Source organism: Plectropomus leopardus, chromosome 19 (assembly GCF_008729295.1).
Source record: "Plectropomus leopardus isolate mb chromosome 19, YSFRI_Pleo_2.0, whole genome shotgun sequence".
NCBI lineage: Eukaryota > Metazoa > Chordata > Actinopteri > Perciformes > Serranidae > Plectropomus > Plectropomus leopardus.
Window position 1 is genome coordinate 5,877,115 of NC_056481.1, and position 14,126 is coordinate 5,891,240.

Below are 14,126 nucleotides of genomic sequence, written 5' to 3' on the forward strand. Positions count from 1 at the left end.
AACACCAAAAGCAGAAAATGTAAATGATGTCGCCCCCTGAGACACGACTGGACCATCATACACCTGTAGAGGAAGTGCCAATGTGACAGAACAGCAGCTCCTCACCATTTTCTCCTGTGCAGTGATACGGTTGGCGGGTTTCATTCAGCAGAAAGAAAACAGTTCATACCTGAAAATGGTTGGGGAAAAGGCAGATCCACACCAAAACAATCTAGACTGATAAATAGCACGACAGGTAAGAGCTGAAATATGTATTTTTGATATATATATCAAAAATATATATAGAAAAAGTGCTTTATAAATAAATCTGATATAGAAATTATTCAATCAATTCATTTTTATACTTTTTAGAGGTCTGAAGAGGTAAATTTAGCACAATAAACCATCAAAAATTAGGAAAACATACTATGTTAGGTAAGAAAAAAATATACTTTAACTTAATTTCCTACCTTCTTAATCAGCTGGCAACCCCACAGATTTATCTTTCAACCCCTTGGAGGTCCTGACCACCGGCTGGGAACCACTGTGATGGAAGAATACATAGAGGGAATGAAAATGTGACAACAACTTTAATATTTCTGGATTTCTGTTCATGTATATGCATTGATCCAATGAAAAAACGACATAGATAGACGATATCTTTACATGTTTTAGCTGTAGTAGATGCATGAATGCCAAACCTTTGCACTGCCAACTTTTTCTCGAAACCAAGACATAGATCCATGTGGTACCTGCTTTAAGATATCTTTGATAAGTTCAGCTTTGCTGATGGCCACGACAATGAAGAATGCAGCTTTTGATATTTTTTATTGATAGTGAACGGAGGTGGAATACAGAAAATCACAAACAGCAAATAACAATTTGACAAACTACACACTTTTTAAATGTATTTCAATGGCACCTAAAGAAGAAAAAATATATATTTTCACACTGCAAATACAGAACCAAAGACTGTCTGAATCTCGCTCAGTTTATCAGACACTTTATCCATCGCTGTTCTCATTTCCTGCAAAAACAAACAACATGATGAGTCTGTGTTCTTGGAAACATCTCAAATAATCCACGAAAAAACACAGAAGCCTAAATATAGCGCAGAATGAATACAGTGTTGGTAGAGCAAGTCCCATGAGTGGGTTTACCTGGGCAGTGTGTCGCTGTAAGGATCACTACAAAAACAGGGAAAAAAAACTAAGAATGACTTCTCAGCAGAAAAATGAGGCATCAACTGAAGTTACATAATAGGCGTATTAATAGAAGTAGGATGATGGTAATGGCAGTAATAGCAGACATGTGAATACGTTAAGAGTCAGTGGGAGGGGTTCTTACTGCTGGGCCATGATGAGGGGGATGTTCGGGCTTTCGGACTGCAGCGGCGGAGCTGTGTCTCCAGTCCGGCTGTTGTACATGGGCAGTGTGGACAGAGGTGCAGGAGCGCGGCGGTTTGCAGCCATGTGCCTCAGCTCATCGGAGTTGTCGTGAATGGTGTGGTGGTGGTACAGCTGAATACTGCAAGGAAAAGAAAAAATAGTGCAGTCATCGATGCGAAAACGCCGGTATCTTCACCTTTTAACACCTGGGCTGCCACCAGTTTTCTTGTGCTACAATCAAATGCTTTTCACCTCTGAAAGCTGAGCAAATTTGTTTGATTTACTTTAAAAATATGAAAAAAAAAACAGAAACATAATGACCGACTTGAGAGAAATGTGTGGTAAACTGCAAAAAATAGTAAATGGTGATAAGAAAATGATCTAAAATTAGCTGGGGGGAGGTGGGGCTATAAGATATTATTAAAAAATGGGGGAAAATTTCCAGAAAACTATATTTATAATTGTCTTGATTATCTATCTATCTATCTATCTATCTATCTATCTATCTATAGAGAGAGAGAGAGAGAGACAGAGATGGATAAAGCTTTTAATCATGTTCCTGCTTGAAATTTTTTTTAATAAAATTAAAAAGTAAAAAAAAGAAACAGACAAAAAAAATGCTGGTATCAGCATCAATCAGAGAAAAGTGAACAACTGTACTTACTGATTTGTTCTTGCATTCCTTTTCGCACTATGAAAAACAAGAAAAATGTATCAGTGTTTATTAAGATCAATCAAAAGACGACATGTTTGCTTAAAGGGTCAGTTCAGCCGTATCACAGAAATGTGTATATTCCCTCTTATCCCTAGTAGAGTCCCTCGTTCAGTGGCTGAATAAAACTCCACAATGTGGGGAAAATGTTTTATAATTTTGTGAACTGATCCTTTATCACAATAACATTGTAGATTTATTTGGCCAAAAAATTAAAATAAAAAATAAAGAGATGCATACACTCCCTCCCGTCTGCCAAACATGATGTAGGCCAGCAGGATACACAGGATGATGGCGAGGATCAGGGGCACGATCACCGTCACGATGTAGTCTGGGAAATAGTCTCTGCTCGGGGGAGACTCGGGAGGGTCGAACTCGCCTCCTTCTTCCAGGATCCCCGAGCCCATCGTGGGAGGAGGGAGAGTCGGCTCCTTCTGTGTCAGGTCAAACTGAAGGGAAAAACAAAGACACAAAGATGGTGAGATGGTGAGTTTACGAGAATGAAACTGGTGCAAGGTCACAGCGACTTTCGACCACCGAATTCTAATCAGATCATCACTGAGTCCAATCGTTCATTTATGCCAAATTTGAAGAAAATCCCTCAAGGCATTCTTGAGTTATCACGTTCAAAAGAAAGAGACGGACTACCCAAAAAACAAAATGTCATGTATGTCATGACACAACACGGCATTCCCTGTGCACATTTATCATTTTTTTATCCGTAAAGAATTCACAGGTGTGTATTTTCAGGCCTCACCAGCTCCGTCTTGCACCAGGTGATACAGTTGCTGGGAATGGTGCAGAAGTTGCATCCTCTGGGAGCCTTGACTTTGCCCCCTGCTCTGCACTGCCTCTGATGCTCTGGTGTCGACACCCTCAGGAGACAATCTGAGAACTGCTGCTGCGAGCCCGCCTTCACATACACACTGACACACATCTCATGAGCACACAGTTACTCTGAAGACAAAACTTACAGTGTCTCAAATCTCTTTGCTTTTACCCTTCAAAGTGTCCTGCAAGAGGGAGGGGGACTCTGCCGCCGCGGTCCAGGGCGTTGGTGATGTTGACGATTTCCAACTCCTCCGTGTCCCACAGCTTCTGTATGTCCTGCTTTATCTCGTCCTGAACAGAAGAGGGCAGCACCCTCTCAATCTCCCGCAGCCCGATGAAGAACTCGGCCTGATAGGGCAGCATCTCCTCTGTGAGCGACAGCAGTGATGTTAACCATTTCTTCAGACATGATTGCACGTCTTCATTTTATTGTCTCATGCAAACCTGCGGTGATTTTGATCACGAGGATCTGTCTGGTTGCTTCATAGCTCCGTTTGTTGATGGCGTAGATCTGCCAGAAAAAGGAGCTCATTCTGTTAGTTTCCACATTATTAAACTGTTTATTTGTCATTTTTGGAGCATTCAGCATTTGCTCGCAATTTCCTGTATTTCCAAGAATCCATGAATACCGGAGTATGTTTTATTTACAGTAACATGTCATTATTTATATATCATGTGGGGACAAGCTTAGAAAACCTAATAATTATTTATGTCCGTAGACCATAAAACAGGTTTAAAACTTTAAATTATTCATATTTTTAGTGATTTACAGGCATACATTGGCATTCAATGGAAAAAGCAAACTGTTATTGTAAATGGACTGTCTTAGTTATATGTTTTTGTATAAAATGTGAAACTATATTTTTTATGTAATAATATTTGTACATTTCTATAGGTATCAGTGTCATTTTTCATGTATTTTGGGGGTTTTTTGTACTTAATAAATTGAAAAACTGAGAAGATTTTAATTAGATTTTAGATAAGTTTCTATTTTTTATAAATATATGGGGAGGTATATTTGATCATGGGGGGGGGGCGTTGTCCACCCTAGTATATATTTGAATTACTGCTTTCTTATAAATTGAGAAAATGAGAAGACTAACAGCTGTTTGTGCTGGTGAAAAAGATACCATGCATATGGTGTAAAAAAAATTTAAAAAGTGCTGAGCAGAGACAAAAATAAATGCACAGCATGCAAAAATGAATCAGAAACAACCAGGACTGTAAAGACTTGTACTTTGTTAATATTTTGGAGTGTAATCTTCCAGCATGTGTTACAGCTATAATATATTCTGTTTCATCAAGATAAAAGTGCCACTTTCTTCACAGACACGTTTCTTCCTTCTGGTTCGACAGCTGCAGTGAAAACCCCCAAGCTTTTGTCTCTGAGGGTCTGACAGCAAACCTGACATTTACTACCGATGTGACAGATAGCTGCATTTTTCAGATTTTTCTCCTCTGGATTCTTATCTGTTTGGCCCATTGTGCACAGGGACAGAAAAATATAAGAATATGCACAGCAAACCAGAAATGCCGCGTTAAAGATACAGACAGTTTAAATGATGACTTCATACCTCAATTATACTTTTTCCTTCAGATGTTGGCGTGCCGTACAGGAAGCCATTATCGTAGGGGTGCCTTTGGGTGAAGCGCAGCCACTCTGGGAGGTCTGGAAAATTCTGGCGGTTGCACTTAAAAATCATGGGGTCATCGTACAAGCGACCAGCTTCATAACACAAAAAAGGAGGAGCAGAGGGTTAGACACACGCAATAACACATCCTTTACTTGTAATCTTTTGTTTAACACCTTTTTGAAACCTGTGCATATCGGCTTGATTAAATTAATAATCATGAGAAAATAAATTAGCAGTAAAAAAGGAAAACGGAAGTTAAAAACAAACAAACAAACCAACAAAAAATCTTCTAAATATCTGCAAATTTTGCTAAATTTTTGCAAATTGCAATCTGACAAAGTTGCAGTTTTCCCATATTGTTCAAAGAAATAAAACCAATTAGTTCAAAGATTTACATACTTATGAAACACATCTGACAGCAGTATATGAAAAGTGTTGTCAATCCAGGTTTTCAAGGCTTACTAATGACAAAAAAAGTGATTTAATACGATTCTTACCGTAGAGTTTTGACAAAGGTTCAAAGTCATTCTGGAAAGTCTCTCTCAGCAGCTCGTATGTAAATAGCCTCCCCACAGGAATGGTCACTTTGATTTCTGCATTGGCCCCGAACAAACTGACAGCACAAACTGTGGGGAAGTTAAAAGAAAACACCAAAAGATTTACCTGAACTGTAAAGCAAAACCCTCTATACTGTCTTTGAAAGATATACACAAACACACACACACACACACACACACACACAAACAAGAGGCAAGCTGCTGCAATTCCTGAAATCATTATTCACACTAAATAACAAACACTAACCAAAAACACGCTTTCCAGTGTCGTCACACTACACAAAGTTAAGCAATTTCGGGAATAAACTTGCCTGTTAAAAAGAAGAGCCAGCTCCTGCAGCCTGCCATCTTGTTTTGGCCTGTGATTGACAGGGCCAAGCGGAGCGGGGCTTGGTCACAGTGTCAGAGCTATTTTTGCATCGCTCACCTCATAACATCCGGACGGTCGTCTGTGAATGTGAGAGTGGAGGGTAAATAAAGAGCTGCATTATTTCCTCTGGCCATAAGAAATCAAATGGTAAAACATGGTTTAAGGCAACTAAGTACATTTACCCAAGTACTTTTGAGGTACTTGAGTATTTCTTAGAGACTTCTCACTTGCATCATAAGTACACTAATGTGTATCAAAAAATGGTCTCTCCTACTCTGTTCCTTTTTATTTTAAACAAAAATACTGGGAAAACATTAAATTAAATGCAAACATGTACCATGCACCTACAATAATGAAATAAAAACAACTCTTTACATGCAGGTAAACTGAAGCGTGCAATAGTAAATAAAAGTGCAAGAACAAATGCATAGCATAGATAAGTAAACTTGATATTTGTTCTCCTGTTATGTTATTCTTTTTAAATCTTGTTTATTTATGTATTTATATTTAGCGTATTGGTGTTTTATTATCTCCTATGGAAAAAAATGCATAACCACCATAGAAAATCAACCCAATTGCCAGAATAAATGTTGGCATTGTTTCTGTAAACAACAGATACGTTATATTTGTACGTTATTATGCAGTGGATATTTTGAAAGTTTACATTTCTTTACATTTCAACAACACTGAGGTTAATGTGCAGTTATATTTAGACACAAAACCCGCTTGGTAAAATATAGAAAAGATCATGTTTTGGTTAGACCCATGTAGGGTAGGCATAAAAGCAGCAGGAAACAAAGCAGTTGGTTGTGAAAACACACCCTTGTTCATTGACACAAACACCACTGGAAACTCAGTGACGGCACCAAAAACACACGTTTGGTGGCACAAATACTGCACAGATGCATCTAGAGACACCAGGTCATCAAAAAATGCCAGTTTTGTGGCACAAATGGCGTTAAATATGAATGATGGATTGCTAAAAAACAGCCACATTTGGCTGCACAAACGCTGCTGGAAATGCACGGATGGGTTGCTAAAAATCACCCACAGCTGGCAGCATTAATGGTGCTAGAAACACAGTAATGGGTCATTAAAAACAACCAGTGTTGTTGTTTGTTGCTCTCGAACGCCGCAGTGATCTGCAGCTTGGTAGTCGTCTCATCTAGGTGTCACACCATCCACAATCACCTCCACCTCGAGATGATAGCTAGCTCATAAACTACCTCACTTTAGAAATATTGATATGATATGACATGAAACGTACAAACTTAATGTCTTCATGGTTTGCAGAAATGTACAACGCTTACATTTCCTTCTGATAATTAGACTGAGAATATAGGACATAAAAAGTGCATGGGTTTCAAAATTAAGCCAGCTGCAATTTACGATTTGATTTTATACACTGAGTGGCTGTTTTTAGTCTTTATTTTCTGGGAAGATCAGTTAATATAGAGAGGATTTATTGTTATTAATCAATCTATTTTGTCATCCTCAGTCAATGACTCGAGGACATGCTGAGTCCACAGTTACACGAATAACAAATGTTCAGCAGAAAGCAAGCTAGATGGCACTACTGCCCAACTGAAAAGTGATGTACATCCTGTTTAGCACTTCAGTCTTTTCAGGCAGAACTCCTCTCGTTGTGTCCTTCAGACTAGACCTTCAACTGCTGAGATCAAGTGTGATAAAAAGGAGAAAGTGGGGGGCAGTTAAGAAAAATAAGTCTCTTGTGTTGTTTTTTTTCACCGTGTGAAAACTCTTCGTGAATGTGCTGTGGCTTTATAGATACATCAGCAGTTGTATAAATATTTTTTAGCGCAATGCTTTGTCTACCTTCAGTGATAACGTTTCATGTATCTATCGGCACAGATGCAGAATGCAGGAAGCAACAATGTGTCCTGCAAATAACGGATGTGTTATTGGCCATGAAGGTTTGACGTGAGTGAGGCTTCACTGGGTCCTAATGCTAGATCTCTCTTACAGCCACAGATAACCTACATGTGTACGCAGAGTTTCCAGGTACGTGGTCTACCATCTTTTAAATATTTATGCCTATCTTTCGTGTGGGTGAGTGTGAAATTACACTTGTGTGGTTGGGCAGAGAAATCTTGTTTGGATAATATTTGATTAATCATGCTGACAAAAAAGAATTATTGCTTTTTTCAGTTGAATATTTGACATTATCCATATATAAATTTAATTTTCATTCTTTTAATTTTCTTTGATAAAATTAAAAACTTAAACAGTCAAAAGTAAAGTAAACCATCATCAACTATCGTCTAATTTAATTTAATAATATTTTTATAAAATTGAACTTATCAGTGGTAAGGTAGGTATGGTCACGTATGCATGAATACTAACCTACTTGTAGTGGCCGAAACTGTACATTTTAACCATTTAGCACAGCTAACTATTTTAATCATTAGAGCCTGTAACTGAACACATGATCTTAATCTATTTTAACCATTTTTTAAAAATTATTTTTTAACCATTTCAGCTTATTATTACTTACTTGTAATTTAACTTTTTCTCGCCACCTTTTTAATACTTTGAATGTTAGTTTTACTTTTGGACTTTTCACAGTTTATCTCTTATTTTGACCTGTTTCAACCATAATTCATTATTTATGAGTGGCTATCTATCCAAGACTTCGAACTTCTTCACACGACTGTGGACAGATTTTTGTTTACAATAATCTATAATAACAATGACAACAACAACAACACCAAAAATCCCCAAACATCAAAAACAGGGCAGCTCTTCAATATTTAAAAAGATGCGGAGTGTGAGCAAGGGGCTGTAAGTAAGGGGGTAAAAAGCAGGGAGAGGAGCATTACTTTACACCCCTGGAGATGGTCTCACATAAAGGTCCAGTTTTGTGGTTTTAGAGGGATATATAAGCAGAAATTGAATGTAATGTAATAAGCGTGTTTTTTACTGTATAATTATCTGAAGATAAGACCTGTTGTGTATTAATTACATTAGAATGAGCTGTGTGGGTCCTGGACTAGGGGAGTCCGCCATGTTGCACTGTCATGTTTCTACATCAGCCAAGAACAGACAAACCAAACACTGGCTCCAGACAGAGTGATTCACATATTCACATGGTCGACTGGGGCCACCACCCAATCGTGCTGCCTCTCGATCCACAGCACCTCCCTGCACCCCCATACACAAAGTAGTAGTTGGTAAGAGGGCAACGACGGGGGGCATGGTTAGTGATGAAAGCAGGCTCTTGCTACCAGAATCAGCCAATAGAAAAATTTAATTACAATAGTCAGGTTTCAACCTTTAGAATCTTTAAAGTGCGATCAATATGCATATTTATACACAACACACACATTTAGAGTTTTAATACTCTACTGCACGCAAATGCTGAGAGTTGGAGCTGAATTAATCAACTTATTACCTTTTTATGTGTTATTACCTTTTTATGTGTCTTTTCAACAGAAAAACTGCAGAAGTAGCCAATGTAATTCCTTTGCTACCAGTAGGAGACCTTAGTAATCACTGATTTGCTAGAATACCCATCACTCAAATGGTTATTTCACTTTTGTTAAAACGAATTATAAATTCTGATTTTATGCAGTAAATCACCCAGAGAGGCTGCTGTTGGACTCCAGTATCAGTCGGGCACTATGACCCAGCAGCTGCCTCCTCCATGCAGCAGCAGTGTGCCGCTGCGAGAGGAGGACCAGAAATCTGCAGCTCACAGAATGAAGAGATCAAAATGATGCTGCCTGTAAAAAGGGATTAAACGTAAGCAATCTGTCGTCAACTGCGGTAAATCCGCGGCTCATTACTGTTCTACTTTCCTGTGCAAATATTTTTTCAATGACTAACGCAATTATCCGCGAGGGTTAGGTTTGCATTGTTGTAACTGCACGCCAGCTAATGACAGATGCATCGTGCTCACTTTCTCCGTTGCATTGGACGAGAATTGCAGCGGATGCAAGCAGGCCTTTAATGCGATCTGTTGTTTTTGTTTCTCCCCATCTGCCGGTCTAGTCTGGGCGCCACCTCGCTTGGGATCGGGCTGCAGCTGCTGGTGGATAACACAGATTTGGGAGTTGAGAAAGGAGACATGCCGTCGCTGAGCATCCGTTGCGACGCTTGACTGACCATGATGAAGACCGAATCCACATCCAAGAGCACCGGCTCTGGCTCCACGCTCAGGAGCCCATCCCCGCACAGAAACGCGTACGAAGCGGGGATGCAGGCCCTGAAGCCCGTCAAAGACAATGCAGCGAACGGGGACATGCAGGAGGGCCCCCGAGGGCGCAGGTACGGCTCTAACGTGCATCGTATTAAGAACATGTTCCAGCAGATGCAGACCATCTCCCCGGCCGATGCGGAGGGAGAGGAGGGCGCCAGGAACGCCGACAAATCGGTGCGCCTCTCCCTCCCCAGAGCCGGGAGCCTGAACGAGAACGTGGACCATAGCGCGCTACTCAAGCTAGGATCCACCGTGTCCGAGCGCGTGAGCAAGTTCGACAAACCGGAGAACGGGCACCCGAGGGCCTCCTCACCCAGCTACTCCAAGCTGCAGGAGACACGCCGCATCTTCGAGCAGCAGCAGGAGAGGCAGCAGCAGGAGAAGCTGGCCACCACCAGAGTCCTGCTGAAGACAGACAAGGCCTCAGGCTTCCAGGATGGCAGGCTGGACGTGGTGGCACGCTTTAACGGCAGCACAGAGTCCCTGGACAGCCTGGACACCAGCGAAGCAGTGTCCCCTACGGTCAGCCAGCTCAGTGCTGTGTTTGAGCGGGCGGCCGAGCTCCGGAACAACCTCCACCGCCTCTCCTCAACCCCGCCGCTCCCTTCCAGAGGGGTCAGTGCCAAGGTGGGTGTGTTGAACTCCAAAATAATCACAAAGAGGGTTTGTGCCTTTGCAACAGGCAACCAGGAGGAAGAGCGGGGCAGTCAGGTGGGCCCAGAGGGGCCTCCGAGGGGCCCCAGAGGGAGGGTGACACCTCCAACTGAGAGCATCAACGGGGGCCAAAGCGGTCCAGAACTTTACAGTACTGTAGGAGAGCAGAGCGAGCAGAGAGAAAAGACAGTGTCCGATGCAGGTGTCGAGGTCAAATCCGAAGAACATTATGGCATCAAGAGCAGCAGCACAAATCTGCAAGGTGACGTCTCTGTGGAGAACGGAGAAGCGCAGAAGCAGAGCTCCCCAAAAGGAGGCGAGGTGGCAAAGGAGGCCGAGGAGGAGGAAGACAGGACTGTCAGAGACGACCAGTCGGGGCGTGACTCTGTGGATATCAGTACCTACAGCGCCGTGGGGGAGGACTTTGGAGGGAGCCAGGTGGACGAGGAGGAAGAGGAGGTGGACGACCGCTATGAGCCCGAGTCCAGCTGTGCGGAGATCGCTGGGCTGCCTGTGGAGGAGGACCCACCACCGTCCAGGAAGATCCGCTTCAGCACAGAGCCCATTAAGGTGAGGAAATATGCAAGGCATCTAAAATTAATAACTTCGAAACCTGGAGCGACATCACTTTTCTTGTGCTATATTTGGACCCCTCTCATTAGTATTTCAACCTTTGAACCCTGAGCAAATTGGTTTGGTTTCTTTTGAAAACACGGGGAAAAAAGCAAGGCAACTTAATATGAAATGTTCCACAAAATGCAAAAAATTTGTAGATTTAGATTTTTTTTTAAAGCTAGGGAAAACATTGAAAATTATTTAACATAATAATAATAATAACATAATAATTTAATTTTCAGATAATTATCATGTGCTTTTTTAAAAAAAACCCAAAACAAACACCTAATGTCTTGATAATTTCTGGGTCATTTTTTTTTTTATTTTTATTATTGCCCTCTTCCCATTGTTTTTGAAAAAAAAAAAAAATGGGAAGAGGTGTTCCATAAATTGCAAGAAATTGGTAGATTTGAAAAGTATTTTTAAAACACTAGGGTAAAATATGTAGGGGAAAAAAAATTTAAATTTATTTTTTTTACTCATTTTAGGCTAGTTTCTTGTACCTTTTACTAATTTCTTGCTAATTTTTGTGGTCATTTCTTCATTTGTTGCTCATTGCCTTTTAAATGTTTCTGAAAGAAATCACGCCAAACTTGCTCAGGCTTTAAAGGGTTAATAACTGTAGGTAGAACAAGAAGGTGTTATCTTTCCCTCAGAGATGTGTTTAATTAGCCCGGCGTGCTGATTTCTGATTCTGTCTCGTATGTGTGATTTTTCATCCTGTGTGTCTTGTCCAACTTGACCTTAAAGCTTATCCTGTGTTACAGTCATAGCCGGCGCCACTGTCAGCTGTTTTAATGAACTCACTCAGCTTCTGCCGGAGTCAGAATGATGCTGACATTTTGATTTTTCAACACGGGGCTTTGCACACACTACTAACACCACCCCCTCCCTCCACAGTAGCCTAATGGACGGTGCTGCATTCCTACTGTGCAGCTGACATGGGGCCCAAAAGATCTGCGATTCTTATCTGAAATGCAGTGCTGCTTCTGTAAATAATTGCAGGGGGAGGAACAAAGAGACCTGGATAATTAGTCCTGTTTTTAGAGTTTATACACATTTTTACCAATACATTTCCATGACTTTTTCATGACTTTAAGGTGAATTTTCAAGAGCATACATTCATCGATACTCCTTAACCGTTTTTTTTCTTTAAAAAGTTTGGCGCTTTTTGAAGGGAAAACAGTTTGCAATTTTATTTTAGTATAGAAATTTATTTATAGAATATTTTTTTAAAAAAGAAGGGAAATTCTTTTCTTCAAATATTTTTGGATATTTTTTAAAGAATACATTTTGGAATTTTTTTTGAAATTTTTTTGTGCCATTTTAAAGGAAAAAAAATTCTTTACATTTTTTTGACCATATTTAAAGAACAATTTTTGCAGTTTATTTTCTTTAATTTTTTTTGATTTTTAAAGAAAAAATATTTTGGTCATTTTTTTCTTTAAAAATGACCAAACATGACACCATTTATCATAGTCAGAAACTGTAAAAACAGAAATTATCATCAGATTTTCAAATTTATAACAGTCCATGACCACATCATGTGTTATCATACGGGTTTGTGTAACAAAATTCCATGACTTTGCCAAAACATTCAGGGTATTTTTAGTTTTCTGAAACTTCCAGGCCTGGAAATTGCTACTTTCACATTACATGACTTTTCCAGTGTTTTCATGACATTACGAACCCTTTGTTTTTAAAGAAGTGGCCGATGCAAGGTCAGCGAGTAGCCTATAGGGAGCTGGGTGAGTGTGTGTGTGTGTGTGTGTGTGTGAGAAAAAGAGGGAGGAAGTGAGAAACAAGACTGTGATCTCCTCTTGGAGCAGCAAGATGAGAGAAGGAGGAGGAGGTGGAGTTGATTTAAAGTGTCTCTGTGTCTGGGGGTGGTGTAATGATCTGGAGAAGAGCATCAGATTCCCTCTCCAGCTCAGTCTCGCTGCTCTGCTCTGCCTTGAGGTCTGAGGCATGCAGAGTCTCTCTGCCAGCTAAAGTGGGCACTGACGCTGAACATCACACACATTCCCTCACGCAGAAAAGCCATTTCGGTGACTAAAGGCTCCTGTCCCATATCATCACCAGTCAACTCGAAAAGTTGCTCTTGCTTTCTTCTCATGGCTGCACAACAGCCAGTAGTGTCTATTCAGTGGAGCTTGATATTTTAACATATTATTTAGGCTTCTTTTACACAAACCCTTTACATAAACACTTTTTGGCAACAATCGCACACATAAAAGAAAGATTTTAACCGTGGCTAAATTATTTAGAGATGCAGAGTGAACTTTATTTCTCAGTAAAATTGCTTCTTTGCTTGAGTTAGATACAAACTTTCAGAATCTTTATGGTAAATATGAAGCTGACGCCAACAGTAGCTTAGCACAAAAACTGAAAAAAGGGAGATGGCTAGCCTGGGCTTCATCCAAAGTTAAGCAAACCTGCCTACAAGCATCTCTAAACTTTTAATCTTGTTGTATTTTTTTAAACTGTTGAACCATTTCTTTTACTGTAAAGGGTGCATTAGGTATTGTAGGGTGTTGTTTTGTATTTAATTAGGTGTTGTTTTGTGTTTAAGTGACTAATGGGAACAGTTTTTAGGTGGTCCAGTTCTCAACAAGAGCAGAGACAGTTATGATGAAATTACTGTTTTTAAAAAATGGAGTCTGTTGGGTTTGGCAGTGGTAATTTAATTGTTTCTGGTTAAACGTAAAAGGATCTTACACTTTAACTAAAAGGTCTATCTCTGCAGGAATCCTCTCCATATTGTTGTCAGACTCTTGAAACAACAATCAGAGCCTGTCAGTGGCAAAAACAAGCACTTTTAACGGATGTTAACTGACAGTATGAACATGCCCAGAGTGGTTACAGTGCAGCCTGCTGACTGCAGCGCTGCAACTCAATAATGAAACAGTTTCAAAAGTTCCCATTACTCACTAAAAACAAAAAGGAAAAGAGGGTCCAAGTTTAAGAAACTGAACTTGCCCTTAAACTATAGCCCTTTTTGCACATGGATCACACTATAGTGCCGCTACGGAGACCTAACGGAACTCCGCCTTTGCATTTTTACACAAAACCAAACCACAGTGACATCACGACGCTCCAGCGTGTGATTTTAAATGCATGCCAGAGAGAGAAAGAGGTGTGACGTAAAACACAGTGTCTGCCTCTAG

The 14,126-nt window shown here is 40.3% G+C and overlaps 2 protein-coding genes across 2 annotated transcripts in view; one reads left to right on the forward strand and one right to left on the reverse strand.

Annotated features, from left to right (window-relative positions):
• Positions 1-790: 790 nt before the first annotated feature.
• On the reverse strand, positions 791-5,489 carry sgca (sarcoglycan, alpha). The gene is made up of 11 exons (XM_042508457.1): positions 5,413-5,489; positions 5,042-5,170; positions 4,485-4,636; positions 3,355-3,421; positions 3,080-3,278; positions 2,837-3,005; positions 2,320-2,528; positions 2,032-2,058; positions 1,327-1,506; positions 1,140-1,166; positions 791-1,006 (listed from the first exon to the last, which is right to left on the reverse strand). Exons 1-11 carry the CDS (start codon positions 5,447-5,449, stop codon positions 1,000-1,002), a joined length of 1,203 nt encoding a protein of 400 aa, XP_042364391.1. The 5' UTR covers positions 5,450-5,489; the 3' UTR covers positions 791-999.
• A 1,671-nt stretch (positions 5,490-7,160) lies between these two features.
• The window catches only part of ppp1r9bb (protein phosphatase 1, regulatory subunit 9Bb), a 34,087-nt gene continuing 27,121 nt past the window's right edge, over positions 7,161-14,126 (forward strand). The window contains exons 1-3 of the mRNA XM_042507436.1: positions 7,161-7,493; positions 9,064-9,233; positions 9,483-10,914. Of these exons, the coding sequence (XP_042363370.1) occupies positions 9,598-10,914 (1,317 nt within the window). The 5' untranslated portion in view covers positions 7,161-7,493; positions 9,064-9,233; positions 9,483-9,597. The remainder of the gene's footprint in view (positions 7,494-9,063; positions 9,234-9,482; positions 10,915-14,126) is intronic.

Bases quoted from the DNA above. Each gene is read 5' to 3' on its own strand.
- sgca (XM_042508457.1), bottom strand. From the start codon at position 5,449: ATGGCAGGCTGCAGGAGCTGGCTCTTCTTTTTAACAG. The intron at 3,422-4,484 runs GTATGAAGTCAT...TTTTTCTGGCAG, and splicing joins AAGGAAAAAGTATAATTGAG to ATCTACGCCATCAACAAACG. The intron at 2,059-2,319 runs GTATGCATCTCT...TGTTTTTCATAG, and splicing joins TTTGGCAGACGGGAGGGAGT to TGCGAAAAGGAATGCAAGAA.